The 14,535-nt window shown below is 37.1% G+C and overlaps 1 protein-coding gene across 5 annotated transcripts in view; it reads left to right on the forward strand.

Annotated features, from left to right (window-relative positions):
* Window positions 1-6,561, forward strand: part of LOC118826481 (zinc finger protein 521) — a 201,829-nt gene extending 195,268 nt beyond the window's left edge. For all 5 annotated transcript variants that reach the window (XM_036597466.1, XM_036597467.1, XM_036597465.1 and 2 more), the window contains one exon: window positions 5,209-6,561. In XM_036597466.1, coding sequence (XP_036453359.1) covers window positions 5,209-5,238 — 30 coding nt within the window. In that variant the 3' untranslated portion in view covers window positions 5,239-6,561. The remainder of the gene's footprint in view (window positions 1-5,208) is intronic.
* The last annotated feature ends 7,974 nt before the right edge of the window (window positions 6,562-14,535 follow it).

Raw genomic sequence — 14,535 nt, forward strand, 5'->3', positions numbered from 1 at the left:
GTCATTAGCAGTAGAACTTAAATGTAATTGCATAATTAAACAGATAGACAGATAGAGCACTTTATTAATCCCAGAGGGAAAGTCGTGTATTACAGCAGCACAAAGTACTGCAGTAGCTCCATCCTGAAAGACGTTATTTCTAAATAATCAGTTACATAGTTACATAATAAATTACATTCATAGTAAATTTAAATTCTATATTGACATGTTCAAGTCTGCACTACGACCGTCTTTTTGCTTGTTTCAATATCAAACATGGCAAAATGTTTTGTTTTGTCTCCAAAATAAAACTAAGCAAAAGTTTAGAAACTTTTGGCAGAAAAAAACTTATTTCAACGAACTTATAATGATGATTTATGTAAAAAAAACATGCTTTGTTATTGACTTCCAAGGGTGAATAGATTGCAGCCTCCTCAGTGTTTCAGTGTTTGTCTTGTGCACAGCAGTATCTTACCTTCTGCTGGTTGATGTGAATAGCTAAAGGGTCTTATGTGCTCTACAGAGTATGAGTATGAGGCGCTGTGGTTAGTGGAGGTCTGCTAATGAGGGAAGCGTGTGACAGGTGTGTTCAGTCCAGGCCAGTTCGGCGAGTCCGAGGCCGTGTTTTAAAGCCAGCACAGCAAGTGGGGCATGTAGTTTGCATTAAAGGGATTAGCAGCCACTTCAAAAGATGACCTGGATTCTGCCCACCAGGGACCACCAGTTCCACACTCCCCTTTAAAGAACCTCCGTATGGCACAGCTCCCCTGCCACTGCCCACCGCTCCACTCTGTGTGTGTGTGTGTGTGTGTGTGAGTGAGTGAGTGTGCATTGCTTGGTGCACAGGTGTACCTGTGATTTTGGTCCATGCACAGCTAGTGCTCAGCAGTATTGAGACAATCCAATTTCACAATAAAAATATACTTATAATTAATATATATACACAGACTTGTTCAAAAGTCAGAGACCACCGTTCATGTATTTAATTTGCAGTCAAAATGGCCATTAAATAGAAGAGGAAACTCAAATGAAAATAAGTAAAAAAACAGGAGTTTTTAAATCTGTGACTCCTAATAGCCAAGCAGGACCTGGTAGACACCAAAACTGTCCCCATCAGATAAACAGCACTTAAAGCTTTCCTCTTTCAGAGAGAGGAGAAAATCAAGCTACTTCAGATGTGAAAACATCCACAGGTGTTTCTGTCCATCCTTCCACTGTGAGAAGACAACTCAGCAATATGAGTCTGAAAGGATCTGTTGCTGCTGGTGTTTCTCAGAACAGTGGACTGACCACTCCAGAGTCCAGACCTCAACATCACTGAATGTGTTTGGGATTATTTTGATTGTGAGAAGCAGAAAATTATAGACCAACTTCAAAGACTGAACTTTGGAGGTGTGGAAAAACATCCCTGCAGATTTCTGTGAAAAACTGAAAGCCAGTGTTCTGAAAAGAATGGAAACTGTAATGAAGGAAATAGTCGACACACTAAATACTGAAATATTATTATATTTAGTTCTTGGCCTTTGCGCTTGACACAAAAAAATTAATAAGTTGTATTTAATGACCATTTTGACTAAAAATTGAATGAATAAAGGGTGGTCTTTGACTTCAGCATAGTACAGCAGAGTACTGTGTGTGTGGGTGTGCATATCAGGGGTGCACAACAGTTTGGTAGTTGACACCCCAGTCACATTCACTAAACATGGCAATTAACAGGTGAGTTAAATCAGGTGTGTATGAGATGTGAGATCACACACACACACCACACAAACACACACACATAGTGATAACGAGGTCTGATCTTTACAGGAGAAGGAAAAAACCTACTTTACCTTTACTAATGGAACCAGACATTTTCCCAAGTCATTTTGGGCCTTTTCTTTTGGTCCCTTCATGCACACAATATAAAGGGCAACAGGCATTTTCATGTGTATGTATGTATGTATGCATGTATGTATGTATGTATGTATGTATGTATGTATAAGCAGATTCATGATTCTAATATGATGCTAATATTCTATAGGCTTAAAACACGTTGTGTTATTTTGCTGTAAAAATTAAGATTTTGTAGATGATTCTATAATAATTGAGAAAGCCGTACACATAGGAACTGACCATGAACTTAAATAAATAAAATAAATATCTAAAGTGCCTCAAATATCCTTTGATCTGTTAGCTATTCATAGTTTTCTGAAGGGAAAAATATTCCTGACTTTCACTTTAAGTTAATGTAACAAGATTTTACATTATTTGTCACCATTATTTTTGGTGCATCATAATAAGGTTTTGACACATTGTAAACAGCAGCTGGTGTTTTCAAACAGCTAAAAATGAAAAACTAAGATGAAAAGTCTTGTTCTGACAGAAATTACATATGTAATTACTATGTAATATTATACAATAACTGCATGATAATCTAATTACATTTAAATAGTACAGAAGAATGACTGTAATAATTGTCTACAGCAAATGACACTAAAGGAAGCCTTATACAGTATTATGAAGTTAACCAAACACAGACCACTTTTCTAGAAAGGAAAATGTCTATTTATTTTTTGTATTTTAAACTTTTCATTCTGAACCAGCTGAAGCACCAGCAATTGACACGTATTGCAGTTTTTGTTTTCTGTCAATATCACTAAAAATAAAAGTCTGTGTGTGATGATGTTGTATCCCCTAGCACTGTGTGTGTGTCTGTGTGTGTGTATGTGTGTGTGTGTGTGTGTGTGTATGTGTGTGTGTGTGTGTATACTTCATCAGCGCGTTATCTCAGAAGATCATCTCCTCAAAGGTTCTACTCAACATGCAGCGTTTCTCACCTTTTGTTTTTCCCCTAACCTTTTGATTTCATGCCTGGATAGTTCCAAGTAGGTGTGAGGGCGATGCTTCTACAAACAAAATAGTCGTAATTTGTATGCAGTCACCTCCACTGATGGATCTGAAGGTTGCTTTTGTTTTTCGCATCACTTCTTTTGCCCGTGAATTGAACATGCATATTAATATGTGATGTGTCGCATATATATTTACTGAAATGGAGAGCTTGAAGGGGAGAGGAATCGCTGAAAAACAAATAGGAAAAGGCGGAATGTCGGGCAGTTTTATCCACTGATACGGTTTTATCCTGAATCTTCTAGTATAATGAAGACTTGGTACCTTCAGTCATTTACTTGGATCATATGTAACACATGCAGTTGTTTATTCCTGTCATCTCGTTTTGAGCTTTAGTGAAGGCATATAGGGAATCGCCTAGAGCTTTTGCGATGTATCAGCGTCCTTATCAGCATTTATTACCGCACGTTAATGCGGTAATTAACAGTAATTATCAGTCGCTCTAAAAGGGCTGCAGAAAACAGGAAGCTAAAGGGTAATGGTGATATTATTCACCTCGTTCTGCTCACACAAGACAGGCTACTGGCTGGTTGTCATGGCCACAGCCATTGATCCCTGGGCGTGCGCCTTTGGATTGAGATGTCGGGGTGTGTGTGTGTGTGTGAGTGTGTGTGTGAGGCAGTGCTGGCATGTCACTCGGTGCTGCAACGTTCTTTACCATGCTCGCTGCCGCACTGGGCCCACAGCTATTGATCTCCATGCAAATTTGACTCTATTCTCGGCTAATTGGATTTAGATAATAGAAATGACAGACAAGTCCAGCAGATGAATTTACACATTCTGTATCGTGGTGTTTGATTAGAGGGTCTGGTTGATTGCCCAGTTGTATCATAGCACAAATGTTACAGTGAAAACACTGTTGCATTGTGGGCTGTAGATATTTCTTCTGAAGTGCAACTTGATGCTAGGGATGCACTGATCATGAATTATTATGACTGGTTCTGATTCCAGGTTTTTTATAGCCGAATCGCCTGATGGACAATTTTTTGCCTGTAGCCATTTTTTAATCCCAAAGCTCACACACTATCCCACTTTCCAGGACTTTCTGTTAGCCACAAAAGTCAGGATATAACCAACGTTATTTGCTCTTTGATGGGACAAACTGGCATTTTAAATTCTTGTACAAAATAACAGAGTTGCCTGTTTAAATAAAATGACAACAAATAAAGCGCAACATTGAAAGCAAGAGACAGCTGGCTATTCAGCACAGTGAGCCATGCATAATTACTGGTAGAGGTGTGGCAGCAGCATTCAAATACAGCACCTACCTGACTAACATTATTCACGTCATAAACTTGCAGCGTAGATTAAGCAGAATTGAAATAATATAGTGCTGATCGCTTGTTTGGAGCAAAAATTGAAAACTTCTGATGTTCATTTTGGACAAACAGCAAAGTGAGAAGAGTTCTCTTCACTGCTTGGTAGTGGATGTACTGTTCATGAGTTAGATTCATGCCATGTATTTTACCCAGACACTGATCAATTTTAGTTTAAAATAGCTAATATACCTTTTTTTACTGTTTTCAATATAAACATATGTGGTTAATAGGTCTTATTTGCCTTTGGCTTTGCCATTCAATTTGGTGCAGAATATATTATATATATATATATATATATATATATATAAGTATACATACATATATATGTAAGTCAGTGCAACCAGACTTTTTTCCAAGACATTTTGGGCTGTTTCTTTTGGCCCGTTCATCATGAAATTTACACACAATGTAAAGGGCAGTGGGCATTTTTAAGAGAGCATGCTATTAATATATGCAACTTTTTGGTTTGTTAAACATGACAAAAGAACAAAGCCTACACTATTTTACTTGTGAAAAGTGTCTTACATATCAGAAAAATGTAGCACCTTATTTTGATGGCCTACTGTAGATGCTCACTTACATATATATATATATATATATATATATATAAATAGATACAGTCACAATATGTTCATTTCAGCAGCTTTAAAACATGTAGAAGTATGTTTTCTGTAGAGGATGTGTGACTTATTTTGACCTTGAAAATCAAAAAAACATATTTCACCAGTGGTCAAAACTTTTGCATATCCATTAATTTGCATAGCTATTAATTCAAACTTTCCACCCTTAACTAAGCATCAACCCTAATACTAACCCCAACACTTACACTGCTGCTTATCAACTGATTTTATGTATTATAATGGTGAAATTAATTTGAATTTCACCAACTTATTAACATTTGGGGTGTTTGTAGATAAGCTATAGAGGGAGTCTAAACCAGACATGCTGAGAACAATTAGAGCAACATTTGATTTTTAATTTATGGTTGAATGACGTTGAATGTTTCTTCTGTTTTTTTTAGAACCACACTCTGAGCCAGCACAGCAGTTAAGAAAGCCTGAGTCTCCATGAAGAAGAAGAGTCACATCAAGAGGCCTCTGGACCTGACGATTCAACCGATCATTGTGCTTTTTTGTCGATTTTTGCACTGAACTTTTCATTTCAGTTACAAAAGTATAAAAATAAAAAAGTTACAGAGCGAGAGCAGAAGGCCAATGAGAGGAAAGATCTTTGTCAATTGATGTTTAATATCCAACCGACCTATTTGTAAATACTGTTCTTTCTGTGTTACTGTTCGTCAGCTCTTAAGCGTTCTTGCGGTTGCCATTGTACATACTGTTTGTTGAGGAGAAAAAAAAAAGTATTCCAATTTGTCTAAACCGTTATAAACGGACGAGTCATCAGCCAGAGACCTTCAGCCTCAGAAGGACATTTTTTAAAGGCGAGGACAGCCGACACGAGTCCGGACGCGCGTGATACATCCTTACGGCCCGTGGGATGGACTGCTTGATCACCAGCATGGCCTGCGCGTCCGTACATCCGTAAAGCGCTTTTACGGAAAACTACACACCTCAGTTGAAGTAGGTGGAGCCATCGTGGATCATGAAGCTAAGCTTACAGAGACTAAACAGTAAAAGGACAGAAGCGATACTTGATATATGCAAAAAAAAAAAACAGTTTCTCATGTAAAAGAAAAGTATAAAAACAAGCTCAACTCTTCATGTTGGCAAGTGACCCATTCCCCTTAAAGCTGTATGAGAAAATGCTCCACTGAAGCGACTTGTACATTTCTGTTATTAATGTTTACCCCTCGCAGGAGTCTGGATATGACTGGAACCTTCCTTTCTTTGCCTCTTTGTTCAGAGCGATGCGCGATCGGGGGATTAATTCATTCCCTGTTTCGGCTTCGTTCTGGCTGCTATCATCATTTCACGGCCCTCTCGTGAGGTTCTGCCCCCCTCCAAAAAAAGAAGAAGAGAAAAACTGTACCTGCCCCCTCGTTCACGAGCGAGCCAACCCGAGTCATTTCTGTTGCTATGCTATTGCTCTATAGATGCTGTGAGACATGCTAATATGTACAGTATACTCATGGATCTCTGGTATGTACCAGTTTTGCATTCATTGAATCCTGAAATGCACTTTTGTAACACGCCATACTTTCATGGATGTTCATGTTTGAAAAGGCGTTTGACAAGTGACTACCGACTCAGCCACAAGACTTTGGGGAATCAAAACTTTTACCAAGGGCGACAACTTCTGGTGTTAATGGGGGAGAAAAATGTTATATACAAATATTAACCGGGGTCTGAATTTGCTAGACCTCTTTTTTTGTGTTCTCATGTGATGAAAACATTAAAATTGTATGATGATATGGCTCTGTAGTGCTGAATTTGTGTGTGAAATGTTAGATATATTGCATTTTTTATTTTTCAGTAGTTAATAAATTTTCTTTAAAAATGTAGATAGGATTTAGTATTAAAAAAGAGAAAAAAAATACTTGTTCGTCCCCATTAGGTATTATTCACATCCAGATATTAGACATATTGTAGGTTAAGTATATAAGTGCTGGATCATGTGACAGTACCACTAATTTGGAAGCGCAACGGTAAACAATTCTGTTCAATCCTATTCAGGCCAGTTTATTTTTAATAATTACCAATTATAAGTCAGGCTCAAATTCTAGTTCTTAAGCTGTAGTTGTGGGTGAAACTGTAGTTCAGCAGATAATTGATCTACAAAACACCAGGCCTGGACAATATAATTGGATATTGTTGATGATTGACAAATAACACCATGATGATGATGCTTAAAAGGCAATAATCACCACGTTGGGAAAATGAAACGGTGGAGAACTAAGGAGCACTACTTTACCTTTTTTGGCTTGCTGAACAGTATTAAATAATGTATACTCAGTGTTTACATTTCAGAAAACTTTGCAGTCTTTTCCGTTCAGCTAAAGTGTTCTGGTGATTTAGATCAGTTAAATTATGAAAATATAACACTACATGGTTTTTCAAAGGCATCTATAGCTGAACTCCATAATGAATCCACTATAATCACAGAAAAAAACTTTGTTTTTTAACAAAATCACTTATTTAGTACAGTCTGAAGTTTCTGCAGCGAGGTACCTACACCAGAAGAAGCTTATGAATGCACGTTTGCAGTAACATCTGTTAAAACGACACGTGAAGTAGATTTCCAAAGACGTTGGGATACTCAGTGATATGTAATAAGTGATTTTTATTAAAGATGTTCATTAAACCAGTTAATGTTTTTAAAAAAGCCTAAAAACTAAAAACAGAACAGAAACAAGGTCTAAGCTGCAGCACCTGTATTATTTGGGGGGTAATATCGATAATGGAGCCTAAACAACACTAAAACACACTAAGACATACTTTATATAGTCCAGTAATCTACAGGAAAGTGCCAGTACATGACTCAGTCTCAGAGGAGGTTGCTGGGTAAGTACCATAGAAATAATTGCCTCAGGTACACAGGCTGCCCCCCTACCAACGGTATGGCACCTTAGGTAGTGAACACATGTACCTGCACCTTAGGTAGTGAACACATGTACCTGCACCTTAGGTAGTGAACAATTTAAAAGCAGTATGTAAGAAAAGTGAGGGCTTGTGTAAAGCACCATAGAAACATCAGTATTGTGAGAAAGTCAAAGACCACCTTTCATTTAATTCCCAGTAAAAATAGCCATTAAGTACAAGTTATTCATGTTTCAGTATAAAAAAAAACAGAAGATGTATGAAGGGTTTCAGTCCAAAATGCATTAACAGTCAACTTTTAAAAATTCTTTTTTTATGATATATTGTTGAGTGTGGGCTTTACATATACAAGAAATATTAATGCTATAATATGATTAATACCACATATTTTCTATACATCAGCTGTTATTCTTCTCATTTTTTCCGCAGTATTTACTGTGTCCACCCCTCCGTTTTTTTCAGGAGTCTTGCTTTCAGATTTTCAAAGAAATCTACAGGAATATTTTTTCACACCTCAGAAGTTCAGTCTTAGAAGTTGGTTGAATTTTCTCATTACACTCCAAGTAATCCTAGACACAGTCAATAATGTTGAGGTCTGAGCTTTTAATATATTTTAAAAAAACATTATGTAGTTGTCAACACAGTATTTGAGAGAAGGCGAGTGGGGGCATGATGCCAAAAAACCATTAAGAGGTAAAAAACAAATTATACCACTGGGTAAAAGTAATCCAGCTTGAACAGGGATTAAGATGGTGTTTGCTTTTTTGAGTTTTCTGATCACAGCTGGACATGAGAAAGCAGAACTACTTTGGAAAAATAGTCCATATATGCTGATGACAATTGTAGTGAATGAAACCAGGAGATGCATGAATTATAGTTCTAATAAATGCACTGTAAAATGCGCCTTTCACCCCAAGAGAGAACCTCTTCACACAGGCCTGTTATGGTGCCTATGAAGCGTGCTACACCGTCTTTAATTGCTGATTACTGCATTTATCTCTACCCTGCTTTGTAAACATGCAGATACATGACTGCTAAGCCCAGTGGTCAGTCATTGGTGCACACTGTGGCCCCTCTGTTCTTCAGTGCCAGTGACTACCTAGGCTATGGATGGCACCTTGCACAGCCATGACTTAAAAAGACTAGAAATGGCAGCTGTTTTTTTCTTTACTCATAAATCAAATACAACAAAAATGCACAACTCAAAAGTTTAAAGATTCAAAGCCCACAAACCCTCCATCATTTTGTCTTATTGACTGAGAAAAACAGCAGCTGGTTACATTTTTAAAGCAATGTACTGCATTATGAATTATAATTCAATTGCAAACCAGCTCAGCCTTATCCAAAGCACACGCAGGCTGCTGCTGAACCTTTTCAAACTGCTGCAGTGCCCGCTCTGGCCGTGCTTCTCAATGCGTTCAGAGACAAATAAGCCTCCAAGTCAGACTGGCAACCTCGCCTATGTTGGTAACTCCTGATGTATTGATCTATTGGTAGCGATGCTGCAGGGATAGCTTGCCACTAATCATCAACCAAATGCAGATAAGCAGAGAACATCTCTGAAATAAAGAGGCACTGGGTTCCTCGCAGTTTCCTGCGCACATCTGTGATGCAGACAATCTGTTTGAAGTTAGCCAGGCGCCCGAGCACACATCAGAAACGTTACAGTCCATCTCTCCCAGTTTAACCATTAAAGTGAATGCGCGTTTGGCAGCGCCGAAGCGGCTCGGTTTTTAGCAGCGAACGTTGCCAGGCACTTTTAATAAGCTTCAAGGGTATTCAGACCCATCCAGCTTCCCCGTGTTTGCCAACGGCGTACTGGCCCACTCCATCCATTCCATTAAACCGGGTGGTGGCCTCCTGCTCGTGTTTGTGATTTAATTAAATGCGCTTGCGGAGGCGATGGCAGGACCACTGCATTGTCTGTCACCGGCCAGCACTGCCAGCACACAGGAGGCAGGGCAGGGCCCAGGCTCGCTGCTTACCCAAAAAGGGGGGATTGGTGGGGGGCATTTTCTGGCACACGCCATCACAATGGGGCGCTTCAGCCACATAGCAGCACCTAAGCAGATCTACCCACCAAAAGCTGCATGCACAGCTTGCTGTTATGCATAGTGATTGCCTACCAGGGTGAAAACTGGAATATATTGCAATATATTGACTATATATTCCAATATATGAGTACATTATATTGGAATATACACTGCCATTGCTACTGTCATTGGCTGTTCTATCAGAAACAGGTGCATTTTGTAGGTTTACTGTTACAGACTGTAGCCCATCTGGTGCTACACAATTTATCAGCCCCCTACCCATCACATCAATGGAAAGAGACCACCATAGGACCACTGCTGACCAGATATTATTTGGGTGGTGGATAATTCTCACAGCAGTGACACCGACATGTGTTATTGTGTTTTTTGCAGACTACCCAAAAATATCCAGCTTGCTTTGTGGTCAGAAACTGACCACTGATGAAGGACTAGAGAACGACAAACACATTGAGCATAGAAAAAGATGAGCTACAGTCTCTAACTACACAGACAAGGGGTACCTACAAATTAGGGGTGTCTAATTAAAAGAATAGCTAGCACTGAAGCCACAAGACTGAGAAGTCAATAGTCACCCAAATCTTCTTTCTAAATACACATTAAAAACTTTTCTCAACCTGCTTACACTTCATCTAGATCTCAACATCATTTAGACTCCGTCTCTACATCATTTTGACTCGATCTTGTCTCTACATCATTTTGACTCAGGCTTTTCTCAGTCTCTACATCATTTTGACTCGGTCTTGTCTCAACATCATTTTGCCTCAGTCTTGTCTCAGTCTCTACATCATTTTGACTCAGTCTTGTCTCAAAATCATTTTGCCTCAGTCTTGTCTCAGTCTCTACATTATTTTGACTCGGTCTTGTCTCTACATCATTTTGACTCCTTCTCTACATCATTTTGACTCGGTCTTGTCTCAACATCATTTTGACTCAGTCTTGTCTCAGTCTCTACATTATTTTGACCTGGTCTTGTCTTAGTCATCATCATTTTGACTTATTTTTTAGGCTATGTATTATTTACAATTATATTTTACGAAATATAACAGCTATATATTAATATTTATCATATTTAATGAATGATTAATGTATAATAAACTACTTTTGTCTTTTTATTTTTATATTCTGAAAAAAAGACAACTATTACAAAGGCTTGGTCTTGAATCAGACTTGATGTGTCCAAGTTTTGGACTTCACTTGAACTCACCACAGTTATGACTACAACACTAGTAGCTACAGAAAAGATTTTAGTGACTACTGACTTCTAGTGTTTCTTTACATCATTAGCTTTGAAGCTTCAGCAATAAACTACAGAAAATTTACAAACCAAGTGTTTTGACTCATTGACTACATCTGAGGTAAGTGGAAAATTGTTACAAGTCGCCAGCAAATATATCTCTGGTTCACACATGTTGTGTAGTTGCAATGTCCCACAAACTTGGCTGAATTTCACTAAAAGCCTTTAGGTCTGTAATGATGAGAGAGCAAAGTAAAGATTCTGAAGATGAATAAGCATCAGTGAAGAATGAATACATTTATTGATTTATTCATCTATGCAGTTCACTTGCTTTTGGTTGTAAGGCCACTGCAGACTCAATAAAACATTTGACAGAAACGTAATAATTAATACAAAATATACCTTTAATTGCTCCAAGGTGGATACTATGATGTCAGCCATCGTCATTATAGGATAGTTTATTGTATTAGGATCAATGAATATCAGTTGCAGGCTATTGTCTCCCTGCAGCTTTTTCAGCCCAGGACTTTAATGAACTGAGCCACTGTGTGATTAAATTCTTAAGAAATATTTTTTCTATTGTTAAATAAAGGACCAAAAATGGACCAGTAACAAAGTTTCCTACTGATTTTGTAATCTGAGGATAACCAGATATATAAATTGTACATTTGGCCCAGAACACCAGACTTATTTTCTGAGTGTATTTTTATGATGTTCACTTAACCACACACTGCTGCAGTGCTAGCATGAGGTGTTTATCAAGTTCTTTGTCTACAGTAGCAACAGGTAAGAAAACACATGAACAGTCTTTGCTACTCACACCATATGTGATAATCAACTATATAGTGCCAGTGTCAAGTGATGTTTTAAATGCCTTGCTAACGTTAAACCTAGCAAATATACTGTTTCTGAACAAACGTTACTGATTAGTGTGTTAGCTAATCATACTGAGGGTGATGGCAGGAATGTAGCACTAATGTTTTAACCTTTCTAGAGAGCTGAAGTAGTTAGCTAACTAGCAAGGTAAATAATGCTTTTGTTTCGCTTACCAATGACAAAGTGTGCTACTATTTTTGAGGATAATCATCTATAATTAAGACAAGCTAACTAAACCAGTGACCACTTGGCTATTCGGGGGGGTTGGGGGAGGCAATCGCACTGGGGCCCAAGGCCCATGGGTGCCCCTCTTATAGATACTGACACAGTTGTACACCCAAGACTCTTAGAAACATCAAAGTTCTTAACAGCATAGACCTCAGCATCATTGTATGTGTTTAGAATTACTTGGATTCTGAGAAGCAGAAAGTGCAACCAACTTCTAAGACTGAACTTCTTTGAAAAACTGAAAGCAAGTATCCTGAAAAAACAGAAGATGTAGTCAGGGTGAAAGTTGGACACACTAAATACTGAAAAAATGATATCATATTTAGCTGTTGAGGCTTCTGTGTAATTTACCTGTTAAAAATTGGTTTTCTGCTTTTTTCCTAATGCAGGAAAATGAATATAATGAATATAATGAAAATAAATACATGAAAATGTGATTCTGACTTTTGCACAGTACTGCACCATTTAGCTTCCCTCAACCCAACAGACAGCTCTGATGTGTTTATCTCTCTTATTTATAATGCATCTGCATTTTCAACTTGAGTCTTCACCTGCATCATGATGTGTTCATTATGTATAACTCTAAAATCTTAAATAGGTAGTCTACTGTAAACATCTAGGTCAATGTTAGAGACTAGTGGGTGGAGTGGTGCACTTTAAGAGCATTAACTTGTGTGAGACATTCATTGGCAAGTAAACAAGCAAATTACATTGTTATTTTTGGTAACACTTTACAGGAACTACATGTCTGTGAAGCATGATTCATGAGCAGCAGTAACACTCCATTACCATTACATAATCACTTTGAAACATTCAGCAAATACATTCATACAAGTGAAGAACATTTAACAGGAAATCAAAAAGCACAAAGTGATGCTTAGGGTATATCTCAAGTTCATGGATACATTAAAATCGGTAAGTCTAATCAAGAGAAATCCGAATTCCATTCATTCTTGTTTAAAGTGTTTATGGTCATAAAGTATTCACAATTGATATGAAATCTAGGAGAAGTACAATAACTAATTGTACAAGAAGTACTACTGTAGCATTCATGAACTTTACCATAATACTACAGTAAAAACACATTATCATTATTATCATTCTGGATGATCACCTTCTTAAATATTAGTGAATATTTTTATGGCAGTAATATTACAGTAAAAACACATTATAACCATTACCATTCTGGGTGATCGCCTTCTTATATATTAGTGAATATTTTATTACAGTAATATTACAGTAAAAACATACGGTCACCATTACCATTCTGGGTGATCGCCTTCTTATATATTAGTGGATATTTTATTACAGTAATATTACAGTAAAAACATACGGTCACCATTACCATTCTCGGTGATCACCTTCTTTAATATTAGTGAGTATTTTATTACAGTAATATTACAGTAAAAACACATTATAACCATTACCATTCTGGGTGATCACCTTCTTTAATATTAGTGAGTATTTTATTACAGTAATATTACAGTAAAAACACATTATAACGATTACAATTCTGGGTGATCGCCTTCTTATATATTAGTGAATATTTTATTACAGTAATATTACAGTAAAAACATACGGTCACCATTACCATTCTGGGTGATCACCTTCTTTAATATTAGTAAGTATATTATTACAGTAATATTACAGTAAAAACACATTATCACCATTACCATTCTGGGTGATCACCTTCTTTAATATTAGTGAATATTTTATTACAGTAATGTCAAAGTAAAAACACATGGTCACCATTACCATTCTGGGTGATCACCTTCTTTAATATTAGTATTTTATGACACTCATGCATTCTCATGTATAGACATGTTTTTATTCCAATCATAAATGTTTGAATTATTTGGAATTGGAATTGATTACTCATCAATATGTGTATGTAACATGATTATGTAATTGTAATTTAATGTTACTGTACTGTTTATGAATATGCCATTAATGCTGTATGTACATACGGTTCCTCTGAAGCATTTTTTATATTCACTGAAAGTTTTCTGAATTTCTTGGGTGGGCATTCATTTTCCATAAGATCAGATCCTATTATAGCTTATTACAATGCGAAATTGTACTAAGATTATAATATTAATTAATAATCTTAAAAAAATCCTAATCTGGTCTCGGTCTTATCTCTGTCTAGACTTGGACTCGACTACAAAGGCTTGGTTATAAATCAGACTCAATGTGTTCAAGTTTTGGACTTGAACTCACCACAGTTATGACTATAACACTAGTATCTACGGAAAAGATTTGGGTGATATTTCCATTTTGTTGGTCTTTTATGGAGAATTTACATAGATATTTACAGCATTTACACTCTTAGCCAGACTGCTTTCTTTGTCTATGTGGAAAATTAAACCAGTGAAAATAGGCTTCTAAAGATACTCTCAAGCTAAGACTCTGGCAAAAACATAGACACACAGTTCACAGCGATTACAACAGGGCTTTTT

This window comes from Colossoma macropomum, unplaced genomic scaffold (assembly GCF_904425465.1).
Source record: "Colossoma macropomum unplaced genomic scaffold, Colossoma_macropomum, whole genome shotgun sequence".
NCBI classification, from domain to species: Eukaryota; Metazoa; Chordata; class Actinopteri; order Characiformes; family Serrasalmidae; genus Colossoma; species Colossoma macropomum.